The sequence below is a fragment of the Myodes glareolus genome, chromosome 4, assembly GCF_982192425.1.
Source record: "Myodes glareolus chromosome 4, mMyoGla1.1, whole genome shotgun sequence".
Taxonomy (NCBI): domain Eukaryota; kingdom Metazoa; phylum Chordata; class Mammalia; order Rodentia; family Cricetidae; genus Myodes; species Myodes glareolus.
Window position 1 is genome coordinate 80,009,637 of NC_142029.1, and position 23,244 is coordinate 80,032,880.

The 23,244-nt window shown below is 38.8% G+C and overlaps 1 protein-coding gene across 3 annotated transcripts; it reads right to left on the reverse strand.

The window, feature by feature from the left end:
• Positions 1-1,440: 1,440 nt before the first annotated feature.
• On the reverse strand, positions 1,441-22,866 carry Hoatz (HOATZ cilia and flagella associated protein). 3 transcript variants are annotated; one of them, XM_085688744.2, is made up of 7 exons: positions 22,619-22,860; positions 22,102-22,140; positions 21,586-21,656; positions 5,607-5,666; positions 4,235-4,287; positions 2,346-2,425; positions 1,441-1,918 (listed from the first exon to the last, which is right to left on the reverse strand). In XM_085688744.2, the coding sequence occupies exons 1-6, from the start codon at positions 22,842-22,844 to the stop codon at positions 2,368-2,370; spliced, it is 507 nt and encodes a 168-aa protein (XP_085544870.1). In that variant the 5' UTR covers positions 22,845-22,860; the 3' UTR covers positions 1,441-1,918; positions 2,346-2,367. The 3 variants fall into 3 exon arrangements, with proteins under 3 accessions (XP_085544870.1, XP_085544872.1, XP_087761782.1); XM_085688746.2 differs by lacking the exon at positions 4,235-4,287 and having other exon boundaries at positions 22,619-22,866; XM_087905656.1 differs by lacking the exons at positions 1,441-1,918; positions 4,235-4,287 and having other exon boundaries at positions 2,208-2,425; positions 22,619-22,862.
• Positions 22,867-23,244: the final 378 nt, after the last annotated feature.

Sequence of the window (23,244 nt, forward strand, 5' to 3'; positions counted from 1 at the left end):
CTTCACACCTCCCAGGATACATATCCTTTATCATGCTAGTGCAGTCCCCCTTGCTCAAAAGGCTGAATATGTTTCTCTCTGCCATGAGATCTGATTAATCCATAGAATAAACCAGAACTTTATGAGCCTACTTCAGAAAAGTCTTTTGTGTTCTATTCACTCTCTTGTATCTTATTTCTGAGAGGAGCAAGCCTCAGGTGTCCTACTGGTCCACGAGTGTCTCCAAGAGGTTGATATGTAGTGCAGGACTGCCTCAGTCCATCGGCAGACTTAGAGCGTGAGTGACAGAACTCCTTTAAGTGGCCTGAAAGCAGATCAGTCAGACCAGCAGTTGAATGCTGTATGAGCAATAGCAAAAATTGCTTTAGAACTCTGTTCAGCAGTATTGTTGCAGTAATAACTGCTATACCTGGCAACGCAGGAATGTATCACTGTGGGAGGACTAGTTGCCAAGAAAACTCTCAATGTGTTGTAATTTTTCTTTCTTCTTCTTTTTTTTTCTTTTTGTTTTTTTGAGAACGGGCTTTTCTGTGTACCCCTGGCTGTCCTGGAACGCACTCTGTAGACAAGTCTGGTTTTGAATGCACAGAGATCTGCCTGCCTTTGCCTCCCAAGTGCTGGGAATAAAGGCATGTGCCACCACTGCATGACAGACAATGTGTAATTTTTCTTGGTAAAATTTCTTTGACCCAAGATCCATTCCTCAACTTGATGAGCTCAAAGTGGAGACCACCAATTAAAATGCTTGGGCTAAGAGTGTTTTACGTTTTGGAATGTTCACACACACACACACACACACACACACACACACACACACACACACATTTTGGTGATAGTACACAATATCAAAGGCAAACTCATTTCCTATACATCTTCTGTACATAGTCTGAAGATAATGTTATGCAATGTAATATCTCTGGTTTTTTGTATGTGTGGTGTATCTCTGCACATGTGTGTGAAAGTGTGTACTTATGCACGAATGTATGGAGGCCAGACGCTGACACTGGGTGCCATTTTGCACTTAGTTTACACTCCGTACTCACCAACTGCCTAGACTAGTAGGCCAGTGAGAGATGCGCCACCCCTCCAGACCCTCCAGTCCCTGCCGCCAAGTCCGGCATTACCAGGGCTGGGAATCCAAACAGCTTCTCATGCTTGTGTGAAGAGCTCGCATAGCCACCGAGCCATCTCCTCAGCACCTTCTGCTGTACTTTTAGTGTCCATATGAGGCCAGGTACAGAACTTTCTCTTTGTGCTGTCATGCCAGTACTCAAAAACATTTGGATTTTGGGTCCACCACCTCTTTCTGATTTCTGGTTTTTGGATGATGGCTGCTTAACCTATAATATGTTTATATATTGAGAATTATAAACCTAGAGTAAACCAATGCTTGGCCTGTGAAGCGTATTGTCTTCCTTTAGACAAGGAAATAACCCCATGGACACTGAATCAGACCAAAGGTTTATTAGTTACATGATCTTAAACTTTAGACTGTGACAATCTTCTCTGTCAGTCTTCACGAGAGCCACCTGTCTGATAAATACTTCAGCATGACAGGATACCTTTGCTTTTCGACAGTGCTGAGGGGCAAATCCTTAATCTTCTGTTTCCAATATATACCAAAGGGAGTAGGCTTTGAGTGAGGTGGATTAGCAGTAGGGTTAAGTATAAGATAGCGGCTCAGGCCTGGTTTCAGGCCTGTTCTAGAAATAGAATAAGCCACACTTTAGGAAAGGGATTTTTTGTTTTTTGTTTTTTTTTTTTTTTTTTTTTTGCTTTTCAAAACAGGGTTTCTCTGTAGCATTGGGGCATGTCCTGGAACTCGCTCTGTTGACCAGGTTGGCCTTGAACTCACAGGGATCCGCCTGCTTCTGCCTCTCGAGTGCTGGGATTAAAGATGTGCACCACCACCGCCTGACTGGGAAATGAATATTTTTAAGAGAAGTCTTTAGGTTTTTAAGAATGCCTTTTCATCCTTGCTTTATTATTTTGCTTATAGTAGACTTGGGGGACATATAGAGCCCCTTATTCTTGTTTATTGAGTATTCATAATACAAATAAAATATATACATTCTACAAGTACCCTTCAAACAAAACAAAAAACAGGAGTTTGGGATGTGTCAGATGACAAAGGTGATTATAGTATGACGTCAAACAAATAAATAAAATAGACACAAATGTTCAATGACTGACAAAACCCACCTGTCTACATTCTTAACTTTTATTTTAGTATATTATAACATGAATACTCAGTAATTGTCAAATTCCTGGAAATCTGCACACTTTTTACTTGGTGATCCTGATGTAAGCATAACTTGCTTCAAAGGTGAATACATGTCAGTCACCTGCTACAATATGTCAATCAAATCATTGCAAGGCTTTGACTTCTTCTTGGTCCTGTTTGTCTGACTCTGATGAGACTTTCCTGTAGGCAACAGAAAGAGTCAGTCCCTATATAGTAACATCAGTCATTGTGATCACGATGTAGTAGGGAAATGACTTTTGGAAACGTCCCCAGTAGGCAGCATTGTGGATTCTGAATGTGTATTAAGGTTTGTGACCAAGTATGAAGCAGATGTGAGAGAAATGTTATCTTACTGAGAAGTGTGCTGTGAAGGACGCCATGGCCTCCTACCCTAACTGACTCAGTCCCCCTTGAAAATGCAAATATTACTGGGGCAAATGCTAAGTGTATCACTTTTAAAGCATCGCCATGAATTTACTTTCTGCTGGAAAGGGCACAGGTTATCCTGAGAAGGTCTATTGAGGAAGAATATAGCCTGCATCACTGTGTACAGGAACTTGAAGCTGAGTGGATAAGATGGAGGAAAAATTATTTAAAAATTTAAGACATGTTTGTATAAGTTAGTGTACAGTATAGAGGCATCAATTTCCAAATTAGCTAATGCTTAATAATATGGTATTTCAGATTTTTAAGACAAATATATTCTGAATCCCAAGACTGACTTAAGTTGGGTGATCCAGTTTCTCAGGGAACCTATAATATATTTATAAGCAAGGCATAAAATTATGTGAACTATTAAGTAACTTAAGAGTAGTGAGCTAACTAATTATAAAATATGGACACATAGTAGTGTGTAATTGCCAAAAGGATGACCTTTAAGTGCAGAGGAAGATGTCACTGTGAAATGGAAATCTCAAGCTTTGGGATTAAGGAGAGAATATATTACTAAAGAAATTAAGCAAGAACTTAAAATTTAAAATTATCATTTTAACCTTGACCCTGAATCACAGCAATGGAATAATCTACACAGCAGATGGCTAGGCCTATGATAATGGGACTGTCGGCATTCACTTCTAGAGGGAAGGGGGGGTCACAAGACCCTCAGGAGACCCTTACAAAAACCTCTCTGGGGTTCCATATGATACTTCCTCGTGCCCAAATGTTAAATTCTGTAAGAGGTATAAAACTTTTTCAGGGTGGGACTTAATTTTCGTCGGTATAGCTGCTTCTGAATCATCCCTGCTCTAGTAAATGATCCCACTAAACTCATTTATTCACTAAAAATTATGCTAAAGTTGTAAAATAATGCACTTGTGTATGCAAATAAACAAGGGCAGTAACACAATATTCTGTAAAAATGCAGCATAGTCTAAGGCACCCAGACATCTCTGTGCCATTCATGTAGCGGCCTCCGTCCACCGTCTGGGCCAGTTAAGTCTCTCCTTTAGGCTGCCTTCCTACCCTCGCAGGCAGTAAGTCAGATCATCTTGCTTGAAAGTAAGAAACTAAGATGTGAGGCATAATGTAGAAAAGATAGACAGGTAATTAGTGATTTTTTTAAAAAAAAATCTATGCAGACAGAATCATTCTTTCTTAAGGCTATTTGACAGCAATCCTAACATTATTCTGCCGCCTACAGGCTGGTGTAGCCACCTTACTGGTGGGATCAGAGCTGGTTATAAGATCTGAGGATGCACTAAAGATGGCAGGCTGATCATGGGGAGGTGGAGCTGGGAGGGCACGAAGACAGGCGAGAAGGGACAGTGAGGCACACAGACACTCCAGTACCTTCTCTCCACTTTGCACTCACACATGTGTGCACATCCCGCAGATCTACGCAGGCTTGAGCACAGTTACAAGTATGTTTATTTAAGGCAAGAAACCTCAACATAGTGGTGTAGGGTTTTTAGATTTGTTGGTAGGTGACAAATAAAAATGTTCTTTAAAGACAGTAAATAAAAAGATGAGGATTTTTGGAAGTGAACTTACTTTGCTTCAAGTACTTTGGTCTTAGGTTTATAAGGTAATGAAATCAGCTCTTTCTAGAAAAAATAAAAAGGGAAAATGCTTACCACCAGGTCTCCTTAGCCTTATTCCCCAGGGATAGGTGAGTACGCTATCCGCCCATTCTGCAGCCCCACTATGCAGGGCAATCAGATCAGCAGCCCCACAATGCAGGACAATCAGACATGGTAGGGAGTCAAGTCAAAGCAGGAACTCAGTTTATATCTGTTAGCGTCAGCTTATATAGGTTAAGTGACATCCTGTGATGTGGGGGTACCTCCAGCCAATGAGAGACAGCTAAGCCCTCTCTTTGGCTGGAAGGGCTTCTACCTAGATTTTGCTGTCTCATCCTTGGTAGCTTTGAGACTATCCCTCAAACTCAAGCCAGACTTTTCTCTGTTCCACAGGCCTCGAGGTACAGGTCCTGAGATATTCTTGGCCCAACACTTACTTCCTCTGTCTGAAATGTATTCAACTTGAAAACTGTCTAAGGTAAAAAATCTTCACAGAGTCTAGAAAGACAAGCTTCTTACATCTGAAAACTATTGAGTTGAAGATGTTCTGATTACAGAATTTGAGGCCATTGAGAAGTTCGTGTTTGAATATCCCTATATTTCTAGTGAGTTATTTTTTTAAATAAAAGTTTTAATCACTTAAGTTTTTCATGGTCTACAAAGATCAATCATTGTAAAGTCATTAGCAATGAAGTAGTCGATATTAACAGTCTACAACTTTATAATATGTGAGCAATAGATGCGAAAGGAGACTGCGTGCACGTTTCCTGACTGTCCAGACCCAAATAATCACATAGAAACTATACTAATTGCAACTCTGTTTGACCAATGACTTAGGCATATTCCCAGCTAGCTCTTATATCTTAAATTACCCATTTCTATTAATCTATGTGTCACCACGAGGCTGTAGCCTACTGGAAAGGTTCCATCGTCTTTCTCCTTCGGCAACTACATGGTGTTTCCCTGACTCCACCTTCTTTCTCCCTGCATTCAGTTTAGTTTTTCCTGCCTAGCTCTCTATTCTGCCCTGCCATAGGCCAAAGCAGCTTCTTTATTTACAATGGTAATAAAACATATTCATAGCATACAGAGGGGAAATCCCACATCAAATAGACTCCCTGGCCTATACACCTCATTTCTTCTGCCATCAGAGTTACAAATTTTGGAGCTGTCTCTGGTTTATGGGTTGTCCAGTTACTTAATCTCTGTTTTCCCAGTCTTTGTTGTATAGAAGACTCAAGACACGGTAGTATAGATTTAAAGGGTCAGAAGAACCTCTGAACATTTACCACAGATCATGCATGCCTTCAGTCAGCTATCCAGTGCCCCACCACCGCTCTTACCAAAATTCTCTCTTCTCTTTGTTTCCTTAAGAGTTGGAGGATCTCATCTCTCTTTTTGGCCTATTTGAAGAAGAAGAAGAAGAAGAAAAAAGAGTGAGCCTTTTGTCACAATAGTAAAGCCTGTCTTTGTGGAAGGTGAAATTTCTGCTTTTCTTCTGGCTAAAGGAATGCTAAAATGTGTTTTCCACAACAGATCTATACAGAATAATTTGGTTTTGATTTTAAATATACAGGTTTTGCTCAGAACAACTAACTTCTATTTAGACCTTATCATATGAGCTAGCCTAAGATCTTAAAATACTTTATTATGATTTTAACAATTCAGAAATTTGACATTTTCTCTTTCATTTGACAGGTGGGGGAAACTAGGGCAGAGTTAGGTTAAACAATTTACTCTAGCAATTCAATGACAGATCTGATGACAAAATCTTAGCTATTGGCCACGGAAGGAAAGTTACCCTAAATGGCAGGTAGATATAAGATCAGTAAACCCAGATATCACATCTCACCCGAGCTCACAACAAAAGAATACTGGCCTTAGAACTAGTATTCAATAACAAAGCTTTCCCTGTATCTCTCCCTTTTCTTTCTTGGCTATCAAATTTCATATAGTAGGTGAGTTTTCATAAGCATAAAACTTAATTTATCACAGGCATGAAGATATATCAATATATAACTAAAGAGCAGGCAAACTCGGGGAAAAGGACATTCTGTTTAGTACAAGGCTAGACGAAAGAAATACAAAGTGAGAATAAACACATTTTTTTAGAGATGGGAAAATCCCAAATCAATCTGTCCATCCAAATGTATTACGCACTGCGCTTGGGCTTCTATTTCACAGTAACACACATTTTTTTTTAAACAACACCTTTTCTTGCAGTTTTGGAGGCGAGTTGTCCAGATCCAAGGAGTATGCAAGGCCATGCTTCCTCTGAAATTGACTGCTGGGCCACTTCCTATGGTCTAGTGGTCTGCTGGCTGTCTATGCTCTTCCTTGGCTTATAGAAGTTGAGTCTCTGCCTTTGCTGTCACGTGACGTTCTTCTTTATGTCTCACAGTCACATTTGGGGAGGGAGTTGTGCTTATTTTTTATTATTACAATATTCTACTTACAAAAAAATTAATCATAAAATAGTATATCCTATTGTGGAAGAAGCAGCCTCAAAAAGTCTTGTTTGCTATGCCCATCTTAAAGCTTTTATTAGCACACTGCAGTGGCATTTCATTTGTATTTTAATACATAGAGCTTGCCTGAGGATCAGAAAAGTACAACAGCTGCGCTGGCCAGCCTTACAGATGAGGCAGCAATGACACACACCTTTAATCCCAGTAGCCACACTATTTTGCCATAGAAACCAGATGGTTGTGGTGCACACTCTTAATCCTAGAACTAGAGAGGAATATAAAATAGAAGGAGACAGCTCTCAGTCTCAGTCTCATTCTGAGGTTACCTGGAAGCAGGATCACCATTTTCAGACTGAGGTCGAGGTAAGAGCCAGTGGCTGGCTGCTTTGCCTTTCTGGTCTTCAGGTTGAACCCCAATATCTGTCTCTTGAGATTTTATTAATTGGTATACAGCACACATTAACTATATATAGTAGAGTTTCTTTATGACATTTTAATATTTGTATATAGTGTATTTTGATCACATTCCCCCCTCATTACTGTCTCTTATCCCTCTTTCCACACCCACTGATCTCCTTTCTTTCCTTAGCTAGTTAGGGTCACCTTCTTCTGATGACTTGTCACCCTATTCCAGTGTGATTCCATCTTAATTAATTTCATCCGTATCAACTGTATCTCCAAATCATTTTTTAAAAGTAGTAGTTTGTTTTAATTCATAATAAGCACTTAGGCTATCACATTGCCATGTTAGTGGCTGAACAAGAATAATTCCTGCCTGGAAAAAGTTTTTCTTCTTATGGAGAAAGACTCAAGTGAGTTTTCTAATTTCTAATGCTCCATGATGGGTTTAGTCGAGCATACAGGGCAGAACTGAGATCAAGAACCTTCATTCACATGAGGGTGTGTGTGTAGGGAATGGGATTCAGAGATTAGAGAGGGTGAGTCCCCTGTGGAGACAAGTAAGACAGGGAAAGCTTGAGGCAGAGGAAGCTGCACATTGCTAATTCCTCAGGCTTATTATTCTTCAGTCTCTGTGACTCGGCTGAGGAAGACAGCGACACCAGGATCTCTGCCAAGGAGGGAAGACTCGTGATTGTCAGCTGTTACCAGCAGTCGGTCAGTTCTACTGGGTGCTCTGGATTTGTATTAAAAATTGTATGAATTTGTTTTTTATTCTTTTTTAAAATTGTTTTTATTGAGCTATATATTTTTTCTCTGCTCCCCTCCCTTCCTTTCCCCTCTCCTTCTACCCTCTCCCATGGTCCCCATGCTCCCAATTTACTCAGGAGATATTGACTTTTTCTACTTCCCATGTAGATTAGATCCATGTATGTCTCTCTTAGGGTACTCATTGTTGTTTAGGTTCTCTGGGATTGTGAATTGTAGGCTTGTTTTTCTTTGCTTTGTGTCTAAAAGCCACTTATGAGTGAGTACATGTTATATTTGTCTTTCTGGGTCTAGGTTACTTCACTCAATATAATGTTTCCTAGCTCCATCCATTAGCCCACAAGTTTCAAGATGTCATTTTTTTTTCCGCTGTCTAATTTTACTCCATTGTGTAAATGTACCACATTTTCCTTATCCATTCTTAGGTCAAGGGGCATTTAGGTTGTTTCCAGGTTCTGGCTATGTTAAACAATGCTGCTATGAACATAGTTGAGCACATGTCCTTGTGGTACAATTGAGCATCCTTTGGGTATATACCCAAAACTGGTATTGCTGGATCTTGAGGAAGATTGTTTCCTAATTTTCTGAGAAACCGCCATATTGATATCCAAAGGGGTTGTACCAGCTTGCACTCCCACCAGCACTGCAGAAGTGTTCCCTTTGCCCCACACCCTCTCCAGCATAAACTGTCATCAGTGTTTTTGATTTTGCTCATCCTTACATGTGTAAGATGGAATCTCAGAGTTGTTTTGATTTGCATTTCTACGATGGCTAAGGATGGTAAGCATTTCCTTAAGTGTCTTATTGTTGCGAAACTCTTTTTTGAGGCAGTGTCTCAGCATTTAGCCCTGGCCATCCTGGAGCTCTCTGTGTGGTTCAGGTTGGCCTTGAACTCATAGCTGCCTACCCTAGCTTCCTGAGTGCCACGGTTAAAAGTATGCATCATCATTTCATCATTCCCAGCCCAAATTTTGCCTCATGAACCTACAAAATTTAAGTATTTTGGAAGAAGGTTTGTACTTTATATCTAGCATTTAGGACCATCTATGTCATAGTGAATATACGAAAAAGCATGAACTCTTGTAACCAAACTTTCGTATGACCTATCAACTGTTACGGGTTCAATAAAGCAGTGTCTGCCAGTACAGACCTGGGTTGCTGCCATTGCACAGGTTCTGTGTTGGTTTCTTCAGCTCTTCCATGACGTGTGTCCTCGGTTGGAATGAAGCACTCCCATATTGTGATGACATGCATGCTCTATCTTTCTCCACTGCTCTTCTCTCTCTCTTAGTGGCTTCGTGTCTCTTTTAGAACCTTACCATCGTTTCCTTTAGAGCTCAGAGATGCCTAGAATGTGATTTTAATGTGTTTCTATTGACTCAAATTACTTGAATCGTGGTTGTATGAATAGAATCATTGTATTGTATTGTGTAACATAAGCAGTAGACAGTGTAGTCCTCATTGTTTTAGAAAATGAAATTAAAAATTAGTTTAGTTATAAAAATTCTCTAGAATCAAAATTTTATAATTCTTTTTTGTGTAACTCTTGGCACATGATAGGAAATTAAATTGCCACAAGCTTCTAGTATAAAAAGATAAAAATTAACAAGATTAAAAAATAACAGGAAAAATAATATTCATTTTTTTCCTTGGATTTCAGGTCTTTTTTTTTTAAATCAGAATAGATTTTAGTAGCTACAACCCCAGACACAAAGATTTCAAATGGGATTTGATTTCTGCTTCCTGGACATGTTTCCTGGGAATGAATAACAAAACTACTGTAAACAACTGTGTCCTCCGAACAAAATGTTGTGAACTATTCTAGGAAATTTCTTCCAGGAAAGCTAAATGCAATTCAGTGGTGAGAAGAAATTCTTGTAATTCACATCATGAGTAGTTCATTTTCAACCATGTTTTGGATGAATTATTTATTAGAAGTTAATATTTATAAAACATTTTGATAATTTAATTAGCCCCTAAAACAATACTATAAGGGGATCATAATTAACATTTAAAACATTAACTTTTGATAATTTATTTATACTTTATTTTTATTATTTATATTCAAGCTCTTCCTGAAAAAATTGGAAATAAAAGTTGAGTACATGAAATTAGAATTTGACAATACTATATATAAGTTTAGTGCGCATTGGATGATTAATAAATTTTTGAATCACTCTGGAGGTAAAACATTTAGTTCTCATTTCTTGGTTTTTCAAAGCCAGACAACTTAAGTGGCAGCATGGGTTAATGAGGTCGGGTATGTTGGGCTTGGGTCCCAGTTTTACATTGAGGGTAATGACTGTAGTTTAGCTCACTCCTCTTCTCCCTGCAGTTGTAATCACTAGCATGGCTTAGAAGTTTGTGGTCTTGGGTAAACAAAAGAGCACATTCCTGAATCTTCTTTCTCTTCTGCAGGGAAAACTGTGAAAACTGGAGATGATAAAAGGGCTTATAATATAGTGAATGGCAAATGGTGGCTGCTTAATAAGTTATAACTATTAAACATTATTTTTATGAGAGGAGACATTCTTCTAATCCCTTCAAATGTTGGAAAGAATGGGAGGAAGAGTAGAGCAGAGAAGGCCTGACCACATTTCACTGAGTAATTTCTAGGCCTCAGGCCTTGTGTGAATTTAGCCTCACAACACTTGCTGTTTCTTACACAGAAAAGTAGACATCCTCTCTCAGGGGCACTAAACCAAGCAGTAACTGACAAACCAGGATTTGAACTCGCTCCAGTTCTCGTGAACACCACACTCCATGTGTTTGTTGTTTCAGACGCCTGCTAGAGCTCTTCAAAGAGCCAGGGGACAGGTGGGAGGGGGGGGCTGACAGTCAGTCTGCATTTCCCAAATGAAGAATCATTATCAGCTATGGTGAAGAAGACAGTTTCTGTCACTACAGGAGAGTTTATGTTGTGGTAGGAAAGGCAGGTGAGGGCCAGGGAGCTAATCCAGTCTTCGGACAGCCTTCATCAAATCAGCTTACACATGGTACTTTGCAAAAGCGTGATCAAATGGTAAAGGTGTCATGGGAGAGTAACAGTGGGCCTTACAAGCTGGTAAGCTTTCTAATATCACAGTTAATGTAAATGAAATATTCGTGGTACAAGTTTTGATTATATTAACTAAAAACGGGCATTACACTTCAAATTTAGAATGCTACATAAGCAGAATCAATGTTCTATGGTTTTACAGAGATTAAGAATATTATATGATCTTCATTTTCTTTAGGTCTTATCATTTAATGTTTAATTCTGTATCTATGATTAGGAGTAAACTAGGAAAATTCTGTTCTTGTCTTCACAGAATCTTAATCCTTGTTGGATATGCTACAAATGCAATCTACGGAAGTTAAAAAGTGTGATTGACTTAAGGCAAAATTAACAACAAAGAAAGCCCACATATCTGGACTTGATTTCAAAATGCAAAAACTCTGCTCAGCTTCATCCATGAACTTGCGCCATTCTTTGTGCCTGCCTCCTGGAACGTGCTGTGTAGATGCCACGTTTGCTGCAGTGTGAGTTTATATATTCACTATTGTAATAAGATGCAGAGCTGTTAGCTCTCAAATAAGCTACTGTGTTTAAAAAAACCAGCTGAATAATCGCTGAAAAAACTTTCTCGAGAAGCAATCTGAGTTTTATAAACAGGACTAACCATAGTCATCTATGGGAATGGATAGAAACAGGACTAACCGCAGTCATCTATGGGAATGGACAGAACGTGACAGAGGGTTATTAATCAGAGGGAGCAAGGATGCTGACTTGCAGAAAAAGATGCAATGCTAAGACTATTCCATACTTCTTGGAAATAGCTCTCTCTTGGCTCAGTTTTTCTGCTCTAACACATATAAGCTTCATTTTAAAAACAGCAATTTATTAACTGAAGAAATTTACAAGTCATTCCATAAGAGAGAATTAATATAAATTTTAAATGTAGACTTTATAAATAACATAGATTTCTATTAAGTATGATTTTTTTCTAGGGAGGAAAATATATTTCTTGGCTCTGCTACATATTTATTTTTAGTCATGTTATATATATATTTACATATATATACACATATATATGAATAGAAAGTCAATAATAATTGCTGAAAGAATGTAGCTCTTATTTTAAAACTTTCATGTACAGTCAGATGTAGTAGCTCATGCCTATAATCCTAGTATTAAGGAGACTGAGGCAAGAGGATTACTGTGAGTTCCAGGGAATCTTGGGCTTCAGAGTAAGACTGTGTCTCACTCCTCCCACTAAAAACCAAAACAAAAATAAAAATCCAACCTTCCCCTCCCCCGCAAAAAAACCCCAATTACATAATGCATGAAAGACTAACATGGTGTGTTTTTTAAAGACTGCCTTAATATCACTTTAAAAAGTGCATTTAAAGAATGCAATGTGATATTTTAATGTTGAGGAAAATATGAGCATATAATAAATGATATAATTTAAGATTTCATAAGTTACACATATGCTTTTTCAGCATATGATTGAAATACATTTTGTTAATAAAAAACCACGTGATGCTGAAAAAGCCTTTGACAAAATATAATGTTCCTTCATGATAAAAGTCTTGAAGAGAGCAGGGATACAAGGAACATATCTAAACATAATAAAGGCCATATACAGCAAGTCAACAGCCAACATAAAATTAAATGGGGAGAAACTCACAGTGATCCCACTGAAATAAGGAACAAGACAAGGTTGTCTACTCTCTTTATATCTATTTAATATAGTTCTTGAGGTCCTAGCTAGAGCAATAAGACAACAAAAGGAGATCAAGGGGATACAAATCATAAAACAAGTCAAACTCTCACTATTTGCTGATGATATGATAGTTTACATAAGTGATCCCAAAAATTCTACCAAGGAATTTCTACAACTCATAAACACTTTCAGTAATGTAGCAGGATACAAGATTAACTCAAAAAAAAATCAGTAGCCCTCCTATACACAGATGATAAAAGGGCTGAGAAAGAAATCAGAGAAACATCATTCTTCACAATATCTTGGAGTAATTCTAACCAAACAAGTGGAAGACCTGTATGACAAGAACTTTAAATCGTTGAAGAAAGAAATTGAAGAGGACACCAGAAAATGGAAAGATCTCCCATGATCTTGGTTAGGTAGAATTAACATAGTAAAAATGGCAATCTTACCAAAGGCAATCTACAGATTCAATGCAGCACCCATCAAAATTCCAGCAAAATTTTTCATAGACCTTGAAAAAACAGTACTCAACTTCAGATGGAAAAGCAAACCCAGGATAGCCGAAATAATCCTGTACAAGAAAGGAATTTCTGGAGGTATTACAATCCCTGACTTCAAACTCTACTACAGAGCTACAGTACTGAAAACAGTCTGGTATTGGCATAAAAACAGACAGAAGGACCAATGGAATCGAATTGAAGACCCAGATATTAATTCACACACCTATGAACACCTGATTTTTTGACAAAGAAGCAAAAAATATAAAATGGAAAAAGAAAGAGTATTTAACAAATGGTGCTGGCATAACTGGATATCAACATGTTGAAGAATGAAAATAGATCCATATCTATCACCATGCACAAAACTCAAGTCCAAATGGATCAAAGACCTCAACATAAAGCCAGCCACACTGAACCTTATAGAAGAGAAAGTGGGAAGCACACTTGAGCACATTGGAACAGGAGACCACTTCCTAACTATAACCCCAGTAGCATATACACTGAGAGGAACAATTAATAAATGGGTCCTCCTGAAACTGAAAAGCTTCTGTAAAGCAAAGGACATGGTCAACAAGACAAAACAGCAGTCTACAGAATGGGAAAAGATCTTCACCAACCCACATCAGAGGCCCGATCTCCAAAATATGCAAAGAACTCAAGAAACTGGTCCTCAAAAGAACAAATAATCTAATAAAAAATGAAGTACAGACCTAAACAGAGAATTCTCAACAGAGGAATCTAAAATGGCTGAAAGACACTTAAGGAAATGTTCAACATCCTTAGTCATCAGAGAAATGCAAATCAAAACAACTCTGAACTTCTTTTTTATGCCTGTAAGAATGGCCAAGATCTAAAACACTGATGATAACTTATGCTGGAGAGGTTGTGGGTTAAAGGGAACACTCCTGCATTGCTGGTGGGCTTGCAAACTGGTATAGCTCCTTTTGGATATCAGTATGGTGATTTCTCAGAAAATTAGGAAACAGCCTTCCTCAAGACCCAGCAATACCAGCTTTGGGTATATTCCCAAAGGATGCTCAATTGTACCACAAGGACATGTGCTCAACTATGTTCATAGCAGCATTGTTTGTCATAGCCAGTACCTGGAAACAACCTAAATGTCCCTCGACCGAAGAATGGATAAGGAAAATGTGATACATTTACACAAAGGAGTACTACACAGCAGAAAAAAATGACATCTTGAAATTTGCAGGCAAATGGATGGATCTAGAAAACATTATTGAGTCAGGTAACCCAGACCCAGAGAGACAAATATCATATGTACTCACTCATAAGAAGCTTTTAGACATAAAGCAAAGAAAACTAGCCTACAGTTGACAAGTACAAGTGGTCCAAATGACCATAGTACAATTTGCACTAGGGGTAATGATGGTAAGTAGATGTGGGGAGGTGTGGTAGGCGGCAGATCTGTACATTTAGACTATTATTAGATCAGCTCTAGGAGTACACTAGATTATCATTATTTGCAGCAATGATGTTCTGAAAAGTCATTGCAAACAATGAATAGTGACTATAAAGTCATTGCTCTTAGGTTCCTGACAGCCTTTGGTTATAGAATTTCATCATTGGAACTACCGATAACCTTGTTTTATGTGTGTTTCTGTTTCAAAATATACTGTTGACTTCTCAACATAGAACTCATAACTAATAGCATGGTAACTCAAGCCTGAGAGAGGCTCATATGATTTATGCATTTTCTCCATAAGTTGCATCATGGTAATTTTACACTTCGTGACATTAGGGCACACTTCAGTACATGGAGGCTATTTAAAATAGCCAAGTTATACATACAGGAGCACACAAACACACACTAAAATGATTCTTGTTACAATATGATCTGAAATGTGAAGGTAGAGGATCATAGTGTTCTCAGCAAATTTGTGTGCTTGACAACTCAAAAATTTCAACTGCTTTGTGAGTGCATGTCTTCAAATGATTCATTCATTAAAAGTACCTTTTTTGCATCATTTTACATTCAGTAGCTTTATTTATATTTTTAAGTAGATGGTTAATGTGAGTCCTTACCTAATGGTTTAAAATGTTTTCACGTTGTTCTGATGAAGCACATGGGAGAAGACAAAATGTACTGATCTTTGAAAAAAGGGAAAGAAATGCATTTGAAGCAAAGCTCTAGATAATTCTAAAGCAGTATTTTTTTGTTTTGCTTTGTTTTTTCAAGACAGGATTTCTCTGTGTAGTCCTGGCTGTTATGGAACTTGCTCCATAGGCCAGTCTGGCCTCAAACTCAGAGATCCACCTGCCTCTGCCTTCCGAGTCATTGGATCAAAGGTGTGCCACCACTGCCCAGCTAGGTAGGGGCAAAGACATTCATATATTGATCCCAAAACTGATGTACTAGTCTTTCATAATTTGCTTGCAAAATGGTGGGTACACCATGCAAACTGCTTTTATGATTGTTCCAGTTATATGTTGGGATGAAATCGGACCATCAAATTTAACTAGATATATATTTTTTTTGTTGAGAAGGAACCCAGCAATCCTATTGTCTTCTTCTAATGGTAGAAAAAGAATTTCATAAATATTATTTTACATTAGGTCAAGTAACACTGCTACTAGGACCATTTAGACTTGTCTAGGAAGTCCATTCTTATCACTCTGACACAGCAGAGGATTCTCTTCTATCGGGATGTCTCCACAGCAGCTCTAAGGATATTGTTATTTTTCTTTGACTCTTTGAAGCTGACATACTGATTCTAAGTGTCCCTGTTACTACTCTGGAAGTGTAGGATAATAGCCATGCTGAAAAGCTTCCCCTTTCATACTACAGGGTCTAGAAACACTTTTGTGAGGATTCTAAGGTTCTAAGAATAATGACATCATGACCTGACTTGCTTTTGCTTTAAGCAGGAATCATGTAACAAACTTCTGGGGAGGAACTATTCTATGGTCAGTATTGGTTGTGTAGGATATGTGACAGAATGACGGACAGCCTATTCCTAGGGAAGAACCTGTCTGGGATGTTGTCCTACAGATGGCACGTTTTCCTCTTGAAAACATTTAGTTTACATTCCCTTGTGTTAGAATTGCTTCTAGATGCACATTACCAATGCACCTTCTACGTATGTACCTAAAATATTGTTCTGATCTCTTCTTCGCTTTCCTAGCAAATACGTTATTTATAATTCTTTTCATAAAGAGATAATCAGCTAAAGAGCTTTCTTAAGGTGGCAAAACTAGAAAGCAAATTAGTTTTATGATTTTAGAGAATTAGCTGACTATTCATTTATTAAAATGTTTTCAGACTACTTAGAACTCTCAAAGGAAAAATAATGGTTCAATATAGTGCTATAAGGTTTCCTTTATGGACACAGTAAGCCATTCAGTCTTGACATGCTCAAGTGGTTTTGAGTTCCTGCCATTGATATCCATCACCGAAACAGTAGTTGTGATTAATAGCGTTTTGCCTACTAACAAAAAGCATTTATAATGTATCCCTGGAAAATATTCCAAAATGGAGAGTAGCATTAGAGTTTAAAACCTGGGCCACTGAAAAATCAATATCCGTTGGGAAAGAAGGCGGCAAAACTACTTTAGGAGAAATGGAAAAGAAATTTCCAGGTTTCCATTTAAGAAAATGGTTGACTATAGCTTCAAGAGAATTTATAGGGAATGTTTTCCCCCTCTTTAATATGAAGCACACCTGGGATATACTTATTGATGTGTATGTTCACAATATGGAAAAAATTAAATATGTAACATAGGAAAAAAAACATGTTGTCTTCTATTCATTTTCTACATCAAGCTACATATTAGTGATGGTGATATCAACAGTGCAGGGAGGGTATTCATTTTAAGATTCAGAGAAACGGTAGTATCCAAAACTAGATTTGTTTTAGTATTTAATGGAGTTACATTCTTTCCTCTCATAGCCAGGCCCGTGAGACAAAAGCAAAATTGACAAGACAGGAGATGTGCGTATGAATTTTGAAGTATTCTTGCAAAAGATGATCAGTCTAGCAAAATTCTCAGATGAGTCTATGTGGAAAGGATTGAACTTGATCCACTGCACAGCTGTCAGCATAGCTGTGGTCCTGTGTCACATGCATGGGACCCCGGGCTTAATCTCCTGGACCCAACAACAATAGGAAAAATGCCAACAAAAATATTACTGTATAAGCAACCATGCAGCCATTAATTAGAACAATTACATAGATTGTATGTTCATGGGCTAATGAACAAATATCTGAATTTCAGTATCCTGAAAGATAGTGAGTTAAGCAAATGAGACATGACTTCTACTTTTGATAAGGGGCAATTATGGAGGATAAATAAACTATAGCCAGGTATTTTATATAGGTTACATCAAATACATGAGGTGGTTGTTTAAAAATATAATTTCTTCTTACTGTTTGGGGAAGCTGTTCAAGAGTTCAAGTGCATGGCTCAGTCACATTAGCCATCAGTGGCAGAGCTGTGCTTCTGGTCCAACCTGGCCTCTGATTAGTCAGCTGATTACGGTGCCTACAATCTAGCAGGCCAGAGAAGCATGGGTGATTGCTTTTCCACTGCACTCTGGGAAGCCACTTCGGATTGTATGTAAGCACTGCGAAGGTGCTGTTCACTCAGTTTCTAGGCAGCCTCTGGGAAAGCTTTCTCAAGCTGTCCTGGGAGCCAGGCCTTGAAGGCAGATGCGGAAGGGATTTTAGTGACAAGAAGTGTACTGCAGGCTGAAGAAACAATTTTCAAACTCAGTGTTTTGGGAATGTTTCTTCATTTCTAAATTTCTTAATTTTGAACTTCAGTGGGATTTGTTGTTGTTGTTGATAAAACAGGGTCTCACTATGTAGCTGGAATTTGCTTTGTAGACCAGGCTGGCCTTGAATTTCCATTGATCTGTTTGACTCTGTTTCCCCAAGTGCAAGAATTAAGAGCGTGTACCACCACCTGGCACTTTTGTTTGTTTGTTTGTTTTGCAGTTTTGTTTTTTGAGATAGGATCTTCTATATAGCCCAGGCTTATTGACCATAACTCATGAGTTTCCTTCCTCCACTTCCTGCTGTGACCCACACAGATGACTCCTGTAAACAAAACTGGGGTTACAAGGGAATGAAGAAAAAGTGGACACACAGACACACATACAGAAATGCTGGAATAAGATGGGTTATGCACTCTAGTGGAGATGCAACAGCTAGGAATTCAGGCTGCTTATTTTATACAGCTGAATGAGGAGGCAGGGTTATTACATAAACCTGAACAAGGAGCGAGGTTTAGTTAACCTTGGTAGGAGAAGTCTCAGGCTGTAAAACATCGAGGAAGAGGAATTTGTGAGTCACATTTTATGAACACCATGCCAACAAGGACTAGGGGAAGGCTTTGCCATTCCCACGGGTCTGAGGCATTGCGGTCCTTGACATGTCCACACCCATATCTAACACTTCATTGGAGACTTCATCTGCTTCTCATAACCTCCTAAATGGTGAGATTAGAAGGATATGCTACTATGCCCAGTTTAATATGTCCGTGTGCTTTCATATACATATATCATAAGAATACATTATAGTCATTGACTACATCTAGCATAGTACATGTACCAAACTGACTCTCAATAGGTATGTGTTGAACTGAATAGTTAATAAATTGAAAGAAGGACGCAAGACATGGTAGCCTGTTCTAAGATTAGTTATATGTGGTTTATAATATTACAATCCCCTGTAATTCACATCATTTTTATTTTGACAAAAGCTCATAAAATTGACTATTAAATTTGCCTTTAACCTTTACTTCTAATCCATTCCTAAAATGAAATACAATGAAAATTAAATTGCAAAAGTACCAAAGCAGTTGAACTTGCCTTGGAAATCACTGTGTAGCCTAGGCTGGCCACAAATTCATGAGGCTCCTTTTGCCTTAGTTTTCTAACAGTTGGGATTATAGGAATGAGTCACCATTCCTGACTCAAAGGTGTGTGTGTGTGTGTGTGTGTGTGTGTGTGTGTGTGTGTGTGTGTGTGAAAGAGAGAGAGAGAGAGAGAGAGAGAGAGAGAGAGAGAGAGAGAGAGAGAGAGAGAGATGCATGAATTGAATTAAATATGTGGCTTCATATATGCTAGGCTAGGCAAGTACTGTATCACTGAGTTATACTCCCAGCTCTAATGAAAACCAGGCTTTAAAAATCCCCATAAAGTGGACAGAGAGGTGGCTCAGTGAATAAAGGCACTGCTGTCAAGTCTGATGAGCTATGTTTGATCTCTGGGACCTACATGGTAGAGGGAGAGAACCCACTCACACAAGTTGTCCTCTAACCTACACGCATACATCACACACACACACACACACACACACACACACACACACACACAAATAATAAATAAATGTTACTTTAAAAATGAAAAGGTAGGACTGGAGAGATGGCTCAGTGGTTAAGAGCACAGTCTGCTCTTCCAGAGGTCCTGAGTTCCATTCCCAGCAACCACATGGTGGCTCACAACCATCTACAGTGAGCATTATACAGGCAGAGCACTATATACATAATAAATAAATCTTTTTAAAAATGAGAAGATAATCCCTGTGAAGGATGAGGAGATATCTCAGTGGGTAAAGGCACTAGCCTCAGAAGCCTGAAAACGCCTCTGATGCTGGAGCCCATGTAAAGTCAGATGAAGTGGCACATATCGAAAATCACAGCAAGACATGAGGCAGAGACAGAATCATCTGGAAACAGAGAAGCCAGCTGGCCTGAACAGCCCGTAGCAGAAATAGGAGAGACCTTCAGCAAGGTGGAAAGTGAGAACTGACTCCTGGGAATTGTCCCGTGCCCTTGGCATGCGTGCAGTGGACTGTGTGCCCTCCTGCACTTTCTCAACACAATAATATTTTTAAAAACCCTATAAAATTCTATTATAAATATATAGTACATAGTATTCTTTTCTGTTCTTTGCGACAGGGTCTGGTACTTAGTATTCTAAAAAGAGAATAAACTGCTAATTATTTTAATCCCTTAATTTGTTTGAAATAATCACCAGTAGTCTTCAAAGTGAATTGTTGTGACCAGAAAAGTTAAGTTAATTGATCTGTAATTTATGTGGAATTCCCAGTATGTCCTTTAGAGCTTGCCAATATGTTCAATGATTAAACAGATTATGCCCAAACAGATAGGTATTCTATCTCTACTTTGATACTGAAATAGAGTTCATCCACAAGTCAAACTTAGTGTTGCTTTTATTCATGGTATTAGCTGCTGAGTTAAAAGCTCCAGTTGCATCACGTGGCTGCCAAAAAGAGGCTTCAGGACACCAGTGTGTTTACTATCAGTTCTCAGTGAGAACAGGCCCAGATGGCAGACTTATGGTCTGGTTCCCTTGGTGTTGACCTATTAAGACAACAATTTTCCCGTTTTAAAACTATTTTTGTTCTTAGACCATTGTGTATGGTTTGAAGCTTCTTTTTTTTTTTTTTTGAAAAGTGAGTCTGTTTATTTCTGTTTCTGATGCTCCTGTGAGCTTTGGCAGAGACTGAAAATAGCCGAAGTTTAATAGAATGCATTTTTCCTTTTTGTAGCAATAGCGATCAAACTCAGGGCCTGTCACATGCTAGGTAGATATTCTCAGCCCTCTTTTTAACTTTCATTAAAATTATAAAACAGTCTCATCAAGTTTCCCAAGCAGACCTTGAACTAACTCTATATTCCCACTTAGCCTTGAATGTTTTTGTTATTTGTGAACTAAGTATCCTTCCTATATGCTTATTAAATTTATATCTTTGTGTGTGTTGTGAGGAATATATATGCAATGTTTGTGCTGATACATGCTCCTCTTTGCATGTTAAAGAGGATATTGGGTATCTTGCTTTACTACTCTTTGCCTTTTCCCCTTGAAACAGGGTCTTTCATTGAGCCTGGAGAGCAAGCCCCAGCCATTTTCCTGTCTCCGTCTCCCATAGCACTGGAGTTACAATGCTTTGCAGCCATATGTGGCTTTTTACAAGAGTTCTGGAGATAGTTTTAATGCAGGCCCCCATGCTTGCATAGCAACCTTAATCATTGATCCATTTCCTTAACCCCCAGCTCTGAACTTTTGAGTCTCTTGCCTCTGCTTCTCTATTGGCGGGGAATAGAAGTTTGCATTAGTAGGCCTGTCTTTTAAAAGATGAGCATGCACATGTGTGTGCCCACAGAGATAAGAAAAGGGCATCAGATCCTCTGGAGCTGGAGTTACAGGCAGCAATGAGCCATTTGCTATGGTTACTGGGAACCAAACTTGAGTTCTTTGAGAGATCAAGTGCTCTTAAAAACTGAACCATCTCTCCAGCCCCAAGGATTCTAAATTTTTAATCAAAACTCTAACAAAAAAGCTTTTCAAGGCAGAGATAGCTAAAAAATACATTTTATTTGCATGTGTTTAAAAGTAAAACATCCTTAGCACCAATAAACAAACAATATTTATCAAAATTACTTAGAAGAATAACGAAAAGCAGAAGAAATGAAGCATTGACCCACCTTTTGGAGATACTTTGCTTTCTCTTCAGCTTCCTGAATCTTTCGGATTTTAGCAAAGACATTTGCCTCCTCTGGAGTAAATAAAGTCAAATTTAATCTGAAATAGCTTTGTCATGATTTTTATAGTATTAGCATAAATTTGGATATGGGTTCATAGAGCAGGAGGGAACACAAGTATATACTGTCTTGAATATTTATAAGCAGATTCATAAATAGCTGGAGACTGAATTAATTATCTATGCTATCAGGAAACCTTCAATCCCTTTAGATGGTGAGCAAGCGTGTGTGGAAGAATACCAGTCTCTAAAGAGAAAGCGTCTGTGAGCTCAGAGAGGACATCTACATTTCTAGTAAGGCTTTATAGAAAGTTATCTCCTGGGTGAGTGGTGTGGGCCTGAGGCAAGGTGTGGGGTACATAACTTAATTAGACTACAATGTAAATGTTTACATTTCTAAAAATCCTAGGAGCAATCTGGGCAGTCTACCCATTGAAGGATGTTAAAACCTGGTACTTACTGTTATAATCAAAGGGAAAGGGTTGGGCTGGATTTTTCTCTAAGAAATACAAATGGAAAGTAAGTTATTGGAAAAGCAGACATTAACAGTGTTTGAATTTTCTATACTTATTAACATTGAATAAGAACACTTTATACATCCTTGGTCAAAGGCTTGTCAGTCAGGGAACGTGGTTCCTAAATTTGATTCTGCCTCCAACGTTTTCTCAGGCTTCAAATTTGAATTCAGTTTTATGTAAACGCTTTTCTAACCTTTTTAATCAACACACACCATTTTCTTAGATTAACCCATCCTCTTTGCCAAATAGAAGCCCTCATTTAAGGGACTCTTAGGACGTATTTTTATAAGTAACGATGATCCTATCTTTGCGGTGGAGAATCGCAGCAGTTTCAGAACTATTTGTGTATGCATTTGCATGTAGCTATTATTACTGCTTGTTTATACCTAGCAAGACGGTTGATTTTCTTACAGTTAGGCTGGGCAGTTTCTTCTTCGAGGAGGCAGCCCCATTACTCACCGCTCACTTGGACCTGAGAAAGCTTCGCCACTGGTAGCCGCTGGCTGCTGTCCCTGGTCAACACCAGCTGAGATTCAGTGGGGGGATACATGGATGCCCCGAGCCAAAACTGCTTCGCCAAGTTGGCATCCTGCTCAGAGCAGCCGGTGAACACCAGTAATCCAGGGGAGCAGATTTCCTGGGATTCCTTCTCGGAGCAAGGACTGTTTCTGGGACCCGTTTCCATGGTGACTCAGGACGCTTCGCTTAGTTCCTTCGCCCCGCCCCCACCGGAGAACGGTCCCTTTGGTAACTGTCACAAGCAAAGCTTGAGTTTCTTAGTTATCTGGGGTTCCTCAAGCGCTTGTGGCCCTGGCTTCTGTCGAGGTCACAGCCTTGGGGGGCCAGTCAAGCCTCGAAGTCAAAGCCTCAACTTTGTGATGTGTACAGCTCTGGAGTCAGTGGAGAGCAGTTAAGTCTCTTAGTTCTTAAATCAGTGTCCCCTCCCCGAAATGGCCGAATAAAGTGAACTTAAAAAGCTCTTTTGGACAAGATTGCCAACGCTCAGCACCCCCAACCCGCGAAGTTCTCAGGTCTGCGTTGATACATCAAGGCGGCATAATGTCCTAGACCAGAAATGGGCTGAG

What these genes read in the sequence shown, in the direction of transcription:
- Hoatz (XM_085688744.2), bottom strand. Translation starts at nt 22,844, where the DNA reads ATGGAAACGGGTCCCAGAAACAGTCCTTGCTCCGAGAAGGAATCCCAG. An exon ending in TTCTCAGGTCCAAGTGAGCG is followed by an intron (nt 22,141 to 22,618) that starts GTGAGTAATGGG and finishes TGTATTTCTTAG; the next exon opens with AGAAAAATCCAGCCCAACCC. An exon ending in CTTTCCCTTTGATTATAACA is followed by an intron (nt 21,657 to 22,101) that starts GTAAGTACCAGG and finishes TATTTACTCCAG; the next exon opens with AGGAGGCAAATGTCTTTGCT.